The sequence below is a fragment of the Cyprinodon variegatus genome, unplaced genomic scaffold (genome assembly GCF_000732505.1).
Source record: "Cyprinodon variegatus isolate N-32 unplaced genomic scaffold, C_variegatus-1.0 Scaffold374, whole genome shotgun sequence".
Lineage (NCBI taxonomy): Eukaryota > Metazoa > Chordata > Actinopteri > Cyprinodontiformes > Cyprinodontidae > Cyprinodon > Cyprinodon variegatus.
In genome coordinates this window covers 655,761-666,073 of record NW_015150827.1, presented here as the reverse complement: position 1 = coordinate 666,073, position 10,313 = coordinate 655,761, and the positions used below count along the sequence as shown (strand labels likewise).

At 36.9% G+C, this 10,313-nt stretch overlaps 2 protein-coding genes across 6 annotated transcripts in view; one reads left to right on the top strand and one right to left on the bottom strand.

The window, feature by feature from the left end:
• Positions 1-2,636, top strand: part of cirbp (cold inducible RNA binding protein) — a 4,248-nt gene extending 1,612 nt beyond the window's left edge. For 2 of the 5 annotated variants that reach the window (XM_015386723.1, XM_015386720.1), the window contains exons 6-7: positions 88-146; positions 1,150-1,439. In XM_015386723.1, the coding sequence (XP_015242209.1) occupies positions 88-146; positions 1,150-1,154 (64 nt within the window). In that variant the 3' untranslated portion in view covers positions 1,155-1,439. Of the gene's footprint in view, positions 1-87; positions 147-609; positions 1,440-2,321; positions 2,422-2,498 lie in introns of those variants that run through there. The other 3 variants (XM_015386722.1, XM_015386719.1, XM_015386721.1) reach the window with 2 other exon arrangements.
• A 910-nt stretch (positions 2,637-3,546) lies between these two features.
• ndufa13 (NADH:ubiquinone oxidoreductase subunit A13) lies at positions 3,547-8,279 on the bottom strand. The gene is made up of 5 exons (XM_015386690.1): positions 8,133-8,279; positions 6,934-7,012; positions 6,782-6,853; positions 6,627-6,696; positions 3,547-3,772 (listed from the first exon to the last, which is right to left on the bottom strand). The coding sequence occupies exons 1-5, from the start codon at positions 8,224-8,226 to the stop codon at positions 3,653-3,655; spliced, it is 435 nt and encodes a 144-aa protein (XP_015242176.1). The 5' UTR covers positions 8,227-8,279; the 3' UTR covers positions 3,547-3,652.
• Positions 8,280-10,313: the final 2,034 nt, after the last annotated feature.

The following is a 10,313-nucleotide window of genomic DNA, read 5'->3' as shown; positions in this document are numbered from 1 at the left end:
TTTTTTTTTTTTTTTTTTTTTTTTTTTTTTATATAGGTGTATATTTTTTTTAATATGTAATTAAATCTGCCTATTTTTCTCCCTCAGGGGGCAGGGTGGATATGGTGACCGCTCTGGATCCTATCGGGATAGCTATGACAGCTACGGTAAGAATCTTTTTTTAGCGTTTAATTGTAGCCATTTTAGGCCGTTAAAAAATTAAGTGATACTGTAGGCTGTAGTTTAATGATGGTGAACACTTAATTTGGAGGAATTGCAAAATGTTCAAGTTTCACTCAGTAATGTTAAGGATGCCTTCCTGGCCCGAATGTTAAAGGCTCATGTGTGCCCCTCAGTTCTGTACCTGAGCCCAAGTTCAAGCCTCATTGCATACAGTTGCCTGTCTTTGCTGGCCCGTTCCACACTGAAGGAGACTGGTGGAGACGTTTGAGCTCTTAACGCAAATGAGAAATGCTACCTTCAAATGCTGCTCACTTCTCAACTGATGGAGCCCTTTGAGCAAAAAAAAGAGGGAGGGTGATGAGACTAGATCTAAGGGGGAATGGATATTGTGAAAAAAGCAGTGTCAACATTCAGTGTCTTTACCTGTGCCCACTTCTTATCCTCCAGCAACACACGAGTAAAGCTCCCTGATTCAAGATCATCACTTGGCTGGCCGTATTTGAAAGCTGTGCTCCTCAAGGAAAAACATGTCCACGTGTAATATGTAGTTCTGTTGTAGTAGCTTGGCATCTGAAGTAAATGTAGCCACGAGTTTTGGTCAATGCTCAACCATGTTACAGATTGAAATTCAGTACTCTTGCTCAATTGGCTACTCCTACCGTTCAAGGCTTTTTGTATAAAATCTACTGTACAGCCCCCTTTAAAATGGGGATAAAGCAGCTATCCACATTGCTTTTTTTTTTTGTCGATCAGTTAATCAGCTATTTTTTTTTCGTCCAGCACTTTAAAGTGTTTTTGTTTTTATAAAATCTTAATGGGGCTTTTTGTTTTCCTTGTTGATAAACTGACCTACCTCCTACCAAATCTTAAAACTGAGGAATAAATGGCATACTCAGATTAACCTTTGGGGGATTTTATTGTTAAATTTCTTAAACTATTGAGAACCTAGCTTACCCAAGGCTCATTTTGTGTTCAATCTCCCAAAAGAGTGAATTCCTGGTGAACTACACATCCGAAGTGGCCAGCTGTTCATGAAGTTGCAAAATGCAGCATGCTACAGTCTGCCCCAGGTATCTTCTGTGCTCTGCTCAACATCTGCATCTTAATGTGCTGTAAATGGACTCTCTTGTTTAAAGTGATCAGAAAATGTAACTTCGTTACCAGAGTAACCGAACGGGAACAGTTTTTTGTACTTTATGTTCTTTGTATGATCCAAGAATTTTTTTTCCTTTGTCAGTTTGGCTTCATGGAGCCTATTAAAACAAAATGTGAAATGATCCTGATTCCGTTGCCTCTTCAAAATGATCACATGGGAATGTTAAGGTGGTGGCTAACTCAATGCTGCGTGGAAACTGTTTATTCTTTTTCTCTAACATCACTCATAGACCAGTTGCTAAAGGGCACATGAATTGGCTTTCTCTTTTAATGGTTAACTTCATACAGCTACTTAATTTCCATAAAGTTATTAGGCAAATTTTCTTTGGTCCAGTGCCTCCTGTACATGTTAAAGAGGAATTGAAATCCTAACTTTTGAGTCCCAACTTCTAGTGAAGTTTGGATTGCAAGTGATAAAAGTTTTCAAGCCGTCAGCTGGTGTCCTGTCAATGCTTCAGTATGTTCCAAGACCTCAGCTCCTTCAAAAACCTACAAGTCCTTGGAGAGAAGTGTTGCGCCTGCCAACAAGTGCTCAAAGATGAAAAGCTGCTCTTGCCTATATCAAATATGAAGAAAGTAGGCCAATGCACGTGAGGTAAAAATCTCCTTTTGCTTTGCTCACATCCTTGAAAAGCAGTTCTCATTGTTTCCATGAATACCTACAGTTGTGTAAAGTCCTGTGCTTCAGATGTCTCCTGCAAACATGCCATGGCCTCCTTCCTGATTCAGATAATGCCATTATGAGGAAATGTTTTAAGGAAGCTCCTGGATTGTAGCGCTCTAAAAGCCCACGAGCATTATCAAAGTCACGGATAGAATTGTGCTCGGTCGACTTCTGTTCACCTCATTGCTGCTCAAATTCCGTCCAGTTATGCCTACAGATCACCCCTATTTGTAATCACTTCAAGCTCACTTCTGAATTTACTCCTGACAACTTAAACTTGTTGCATGCAGAACATTTTGCTCCTTGTTAGTTTTCAGGCCTAACTGGTGTTTTTCTCTAGGGTGAACTGACCAGTTGAGACTTGAATGGATCTCCTTGCTCCCTGGTCTGATGGCTATAGATGATGATGATGATGATCCCTATGCAGATTCTTATATCTGGTAAGTGACGCTACAATGGTTTGGTGATGTGAAGCTAATTTTACATTTTGAGTGAATTTTATATTTTTATTCTCCAGGTCCTTCATGAATGTGTTCATGACATGGAAAGGGATGAGGTCCCTGTGGATGGGTTGTCGAAGTGGAGATGGCTGAGCCTTGTGGCTAATGCTTTGGAGTTGAACTGTGCTCTTTCAATAAAGATGAACAAATCCTGATTTGCTTAATTTTTATTAAATACATAAACATGGTCATCTTTTTGAATGACTTAAGATCTAGCCTATCAGATCTTAAAGTAGAATAATAGTGGGGTGTCCTTATTGGTTGTTTAGAAAACTGCCCATGGCAACAGATGATGTAATCTAATAACGTCATCTATTACTAAGGGAAGTGACCAATAAATGAAGTTTGCTTCTCTCCCTCAACTGAGCTGTAAGGGCATCAGCCATTTTGTTTTAGAACTGAAGATTAGTGAAGAGGGGATTGAATTTTAGTGGAACCTGACCAAACAGTGATTAAATCTGGAATCTTTAAAATTTTATCGAACAAGGATTAGACATTGCAATAAAGCTTATCAGGCTATGAGTACAGGGAGGCATTAAACGCAATACACCTAGTATAGAAGACAATTTATATATTGGGCTGTAGTTTTGCTTTTCTGCTTTCCAAAAAAAATTTATTACATAAACCATTCACTGCTCAGTTTCTTTCAAATAACTACTGGTACAAAATCTGGCTCAGGATTGCCCAAGACAACAGTACGACATCACAAGACCTAAACACTGAAATCATTAACTGTTAAGGCTGTCCATCCCCTTTAGAGGTTAAATTAAATGTCTGTCCAATTACGATCAAAGTATCTGATCGTACTGAAGTCACAGCTCAGTTGTTAAGCTAAAGGTAGTAAGAAACACTGGTCAGCCCCCATTGGGGAACCTTAGCAACTCAAGACCATATTAATAATTTACTGTTTGCTAGATGGATCATTACAGCACTGGAACTACTGTACCATTAAGTTTGTCAGACTATTTCATTCCCCATCCAAACATCTGAAAGTTGTATTTAAAAGGTCAGGAATAAGACTAAAACATGTCAACTTGTGAGAACCAAAATGACAAAACAATTAGATTAGGTACAGAAAAAGATACTTTATTATTGAACATTTACAAGCAGAAGTGAGCGGGGGGGCTCAGGTCCACATGGGTGCTGGATCTTGGGACATCCACAGGCAGGATCACACGTACCACAGGAAGCCAAAACGCTTGTGCAAAAGCTCCTCACGTGGTCGCAGGTTGAACAGCTCCTCGGTCATAGGGGTGACCCAGCGATCTGTGTGGAAGACGCTCTCACCCACCTGCAGACAGTCGCAGAAGCAAATTATATATAAACTAAAACTGAATTTAGCCACTGCTCAGAATTGTATTAATTGAATTTACAGATGATTTACTGGGTGGTAAATTAACCAGTACAATCAAACGCAGCCATCACTATAAATATATATATGTAAATATATAGCTGATTCATCAATTGAAGCTAAATGTTTAACATATGAGTGTGAGACCATGCATCAGAGGGAAATTACTTTTGTTACACGCTCCAGTTACATAAAACAGTAACTGGAGCGTGTAACAAAAGTAATTTCCCTCTGGGATTATTAAAGTATTTATGATGGCAGTGAAGTGCCACAGTATATTAGCTACTTATACAAGGACAAAAATCACTGGATCAAAGGCCTGTTCGAATCAAAAAGTAAACATCTTGGAATTAAGATTCTGACGCGATTGAGTCCAATTCAATTAGAAAATTATTTTCTTTCCCCAAATTGCCATTCTGATTATCATCAATGTACAAACTACAAACCCACTGCGCTATAGCAACTTCAGCTTCACGTTTTTTATTCACTCCTGAACTTCATCCATCCTGCCCTCTACCCCTGTAGTGAAGAAGCGTTAGCATAATGACCTCCAAAAAAAGGATGGAGTTCTTTTACAAAACCTGCATTTTTTTTTTTTTTTTTTTTTTACAGCCACTTTTCAGAAAATTAAGAATATGATGAAAGCTTGGTATATCTACACACCCACTCGTCATAAGATTTTTTTTAAATACCGTATCTAGTTTCCATGTAAACAGATTCTGATCCACCAAGGTTAAGATCTGGTCAGGGAAATTTGCGCATGTAAACGCGGCTACTAAAGCATGGTGGCTTAAGGGCTGGTTATACTCCCCACAGCAGTGTGTCGTTGTGAGCTTGATGCAGACATTTTTGATTTATGCTCAATTTTGAAGCGTGGTCTGCTCTATACGCTGTGGGTCTAGATACGGCTGAGGCGATGAGGAAGTGGGGGCGAGTTTGTCCGACAACGGAGGAACATGAGGGCGAAAAATAGAGATCCAAGTGGAAAAAGGGTCCCAGCGTCCTCGCTCTTATAGCTGGTCCAACTTCACGAGTTGTTTTCCGCAATTGCTTAAAAACAAAACAAGACGGCCTCCTGGCACTGTCTGCGGTCACCTATTATTTGGGAGAGGTGCAGCAGAGTGTCTGCCGAGGAGGCGCGGACGTCTACTCAAACGACCTAGTTTCGAAGTATAAATCAGCTTTTAGACATCTTTACATTAGTTTGAACAAACTAAGTGCATAAAGAGTCATGGAAACGGTTGCCAGAGGGGAAATAAATAAAAAAAAGAAATACACCCAATCAAAGAGTGGGGAGCCTTACCCCTGAAATTTTAATCTATAAATGGGCAAAAGGAGCACAAGACCTGTAACCTCTAGGTTTAGATAAGGCATCCCCAAAGTCGGTCTTCGAGGGCCGCAGTCCTGCAGGTTTAAGAGGTTTCTCTGCTTTAGCACAGCTGATGTTGATGATTGCAGTTCATCAAAAGCCTGTTAATCAACTATCAATGTAGATCAGCTGTGCTGAAGCAGGGGAACCTCTAAAACCTGCAGGACAGCGGCCCTCGAAGACCGACTTTGGGGATGCCTGATTTAGATACTAGGCTTTCATATTCACCCCTCTAGACTTAAGACTTTATACACATAGTGTATACAAAAAGAAATTCCGTTCACTACAGCTCTTTTAATTTTATAAGGTGCAGCCGTAATAAAGGTAAGCAGCAGTGATAATGTAAAAAAAAAAGAAGTTAGTTTACAATAATATCATGTATGTTTCATTAAGTTTGCCGTACTTTAGACTAATTAAATAAAAGTAACAGAAATTATATTTCATTTTGACCTGCTGCAGGCCCCTTTGGTCCAGTCATATTAGATCTGTTGGAAGATTTACTGGATTTGGAACAAAAATAAAACGATAAATCACATGTGCTGCTAGACTTTTTTCATGTCAAAAGCTCGTCATGATGTTTCTTGTTTTAATCCCAAGTCTCCCACATGACTTAAATCGCTGCACTGCACAGAGACTGAATGCGAGGACACATACCTACTACAAATCTATCATCTGTAAGATCAACACATTATAATTGCTTCCACTGTTCATTTTTAACTTTATAGCGTTTCATTTAAAGGAAAAAAAATCTTACATTCATTTTTCAGTTAGGAGAAGTGTGTTTGTTGATACGACATACAACTGTAAAATATATATTTTTTCTATATTCAATCCCATCTTAAAAAACAAAACTGTAAATGCCCCAACAACATGTTGTAGCTTAGTTAGCTCTCGTTATTAAGGGGAGTTCACACAGACATACAGCAGCGCTGTGGGTCATATGACATCCAGCATGTACCTTATACTGATCTGAAAAATTATTCAAAATGCGAAAGTTTGATTGATTAGACTATTTATATTCCCTCCTGCAATTTTTTCCACTAATTGAAATGTCTAAACACTTTTTCATTAATTCAACACACTGTAGTAAACAGATAAATGGAGGCAGAAGATGTCTTTCAGTCATCAATGCACACATTCAGCGACAAACAGGAGCTCTTTCAAGCTGGGCACCGTTTCATTCACAACACCTGTCCCATAAATGAGGAATCTGAATCAGAATCCCAGGGTGAAATTAGTATCGTTAAATTACTCCATCTGTAATAGAGTGACTATAAGACCAGTTTGATATAACACAATTTCATATTTTTATATATATATATATATATATATATATATATATATATATATATATATAAAAAATTAGGGGGTCCCCACTCCATCTCACCATCATAACATATACAGTAGCATTTTTAACCTCCTTACCTTCCAGCCTGGCACATCTTTCATGATGACTGCCTCCTCTTCCAAGTTTTCTCTAAGCATCCTTAAAGTTCTGTAGAAATGCAAAACCCAACCGTTACACAGGAAGCTGTTCCCACTCCTGAACAGAAAGTCTACATGTGAGTTTTCATCTTCACCTTCGGTCGTGCTCTGCCTGCAGAAGCGGCATCAGCGCTACCCTAGCCTCCAGCTCCTCAATCTGCAAGCGCCTGGATGCAAAAATCACAACCAGTGTGAGATTTGCTGCGAACATTATAGACTATTATATTATATTATAAGTGCTCCTTACCTCCTCTCTCTGTTCCAGCTGAACAGCCGCCAGTAGCCGAACATCATGATGCCGATGCCGATTCCAAACATACTAAAACCTAAAAATTTAAGGAAAAGAAAAGTGTTGAATTTGCTTTTGTTTCTGTACATTCTGATATTTTAATTCACATATCAATGACGCTAAATTTAAAGACAAACTGTATCACAAATCGAAAGATCACCAAAGTGTAATAATCTGATAATCATCTAAAAGAGCTCATCTATAGTTTAGAAATTCCTTGCATCTTTTTTTTAAATTGATCAATACCTATTGTGCAAAACATTTTCAGGATAATACTACTAACTGTACTTTAATCTAATAAGTGTGATATTTCGTAGAGCTTATTTCCAAGATTATAAGCCAACAGTTATTGGAAACTATTGCCTAATGCATTAACCACTGTCATCTATGCAATACTGTTTTATCTTAATTATTTAAGTAATAAAAAAAATACTAAAATCGAGATGTGTTAGTCAGTGAATGGATTTTAACTCTACATAGCATGAGATTTACATACTTCTATCCTTGCCTTTATCTACATTTTTTCCCATAATGCACTAATTTAATGATGAATCATGCTGTAAAGAAAGGACGCTTTAAACATTAAGTACATACTTTTTTTTTTTTTACATTTAATGGTTTTAAGTTCAAGTTCATAATCTAACCCTAATCTTTATTTGATGTAGATCTATTGAAGTATATCATTACTATCCTGTCATAAAATACAATGGTCACATTTGCTATATTACCATAACTAAATACTGTAATCAAAAGATTTTACTACATTCATGTTGCATTATAATATTTGTCTCACAGTTACAGACATATTGAATTAAGCATACAATCCTCTCTAACACAAACAAACCTGTTTCCTTCAATATGCTGCAGTAAACAAAGCATCTATGCTAGCAGCTTAACCTGTCTTATCAACATCATTTTAATAATTAGTGCAGTTTATTACATAAACATAACTATACATCTATTAAAACAAATTAAGACGTATTTTCTAAGCAGAGCTTAATGTAAAGCTACCATCACTCAGCCTTTTTTATTTAAGTTTGTGTCAAAAGCTGAAGCCGAACAGTTAGCATTAGCCGCTGTTCGAGTTGCTGTGAACCGCTTCTCATTGGATCTGTATGTAATCATGTATCTATAAAGGCGTAGAAGAGTGTTTGTACCAGAAAGTCCTCGTTTAGGAAGATTTCTCTTGTAATCGAAAGCAGCATATCCTCCCGGAGGAGGCATGTCCTGCTTCACCTTGGACCCCGCCATCTTGCTCCAGCCTGGGTACGGCAGAGGACTCTTCTTCTTTTAGGACACAGAGAACGGACCGTCAATGAGCTCCACATCGCCCCCACGTGTCTAAATAAGGAACAACACGTTTCAATGCATCTAGAAGCATTTCAGGTTTGTAAAACCATTTTAAGAAATGTGTATGTGTGCAGTAAGAAGGATTACCATTACTTCAAATTGAAATGAGTAGAGAAATAATCTATTCACGATAAAGCAAAAAAATATTTGGAAAAATTAAGTGTATATAATAATAATATAATAAAAACAAGTATTTACATGTTTGCTTTTTTTTTACTTAACAGAGATTCTGCTCTGAAACAAAGTATGAACCTAAAAATAATATTTTCAAATCATAGAATTAAAAAATAATTAAAAATGATTAAGAACTTTGAGCCACAATATGTACAGATATGCACCTAGGTGCTGTATCAATCTATTAAGAAAGTGCTCCAATCATCATAGCACATGGTACTTTGTGTACATACAGTAAGTCTCTTTGTCTGTGTTTATATGTTAACATATGTTCCACACTCAGCAAAAATCAGCAGCAGTAGGCAAAATAGCAAAAAATAAAATAAAATTAAAAAAAAGAGTATTTTATAATAATATCATGTATGTTTCATTAAATTTGCAGAACTGTAGATTAATTAAATAAAAGTAACAGAAATTATATTTCATTTTGACCTGCTGCAGGCCTCTTTAGTCCAGTTATATTAGATCTGTAGGAAGATTTACTGGATTTGGAACAAATAAAATAAATCACATTACTGCTAGACTTTTTTCATGTCAGAAGCTGTTTGTGATGTTTCTTGTTTTAATCCCAAGTCTCCCCCATGACTTTAATCGCTGCACTGCACAGAAACCCGAATGCCAGGACACAAACCTACTATACCCACTATCATCTGTAAGATCCACACATTATAATTGCTTCCTCTGTTCATTTTTAAGTTTATAGTGTTTCATTTAAAATAAAAAAAACAAAACGTCTCAAATTACATTTTCAGTTAATGAAAAGAAATGTTACATTACTACCAGCTTTAAATACTATAAAGGTTTTAAGAGTTTTCTGGAATCATTATACATCTAAATGACAAGAGGTTCATGAAAACCAGCCTAACAACATTATTGAACAAGTTGCGTTATATAATTTATTAATAGATGTCAGCTTTCTAATTTTCTGTATTACCCAAAGTTCTCGATTTATTGCCAAATAATTGAATAGGGAATCCCTCTAAATCCCCATTATATGCATTGTATTGATTATTTTTAACATGTCTAACTTTTCATACAGTGCCAAGCAGAAGTTACAATGAAACATTCTAGTATTCGACTTTAACACATTTTACATAGTTTCATAAAATAGACAAACACAAAGTAGCACATGACTCTACAGTGAAAAGAGCAGGATTACTGGACACTGTGTTGTTTTTGTATTCAGGTCCATTTTCATAAGTGCTTATAAGCAATACTTACAAATTGCAAAGACAAATTACACCAGTAATAAATAGTGTAGTCAGGACCACCTAATCCTATATAAGACAAATGATTCAAGGGAGGAGACACTCTGTTCCAGACAAAAATAATGGGAAACTATTTTTCTAGACAATTATTAAAAAATAAAACAAAAAAGCAGCCTCCTTGTTGAAAATGTTTAAAGAAAACCTCTATATAAAGATGTCCTGTAGCACAGCTCCGGAGAAACTTGTTGTTCCAATGTCAGTTTCAAGCTTTCTCGTTTATAAGGAGACACTAAACTACCTGCCACTTTTTTAATCAATCCCACAAGCTGCTAACAAGTCAAACCTGTCTGATGAGCGGATATATCCAGCTAGACATTAACTGACTTTGCTTTTGCTGCAAGCAGAGTAGAGCGACAGTTGGAGGACTCGGCTTTCTTTCTTTCTGTGTGTTCAGACAGAAATAGATCCATATGGTGCAATTGTGGCCTTGAGGGGAAAAAACACGTTTAACAACATGGCAGACATTAACAAGACATTTACAGAGCAATAGACCGCCAGTAAAAAAAAAAAAAAAGTCTGGCAGCGAGTTAATCTCAGCATAAAGCC

What these genes read in the sequence shown, in the direction of transcription:
- ndufa13 (XM_015386690.1), bottom strand. Translation starts at nt 8,226, where the DNA reads ATGGCGGGGTCCAAGGTGAAGCAGGACATGCCTCCTCCGGGAGGATAT. An exon ending in AGCTGGAACAGAGAGAGGAG is followed by an intron (nt 6,854 to 6,933) that starts GTAAGGAGCACT and finishes TTTTGCATCCAG; the next exon opens with GCGCTTGCAGATTGAGGAGC. An exon ending in CAGGCAGAGCACGACCGAAG is followed by an intron (nt 6,697 to 6,781) that starts GTGAAGATGAAA and finishes GCATTTCTACAG; the next exon opens with AACTTTAAGGATGCTTAGAG.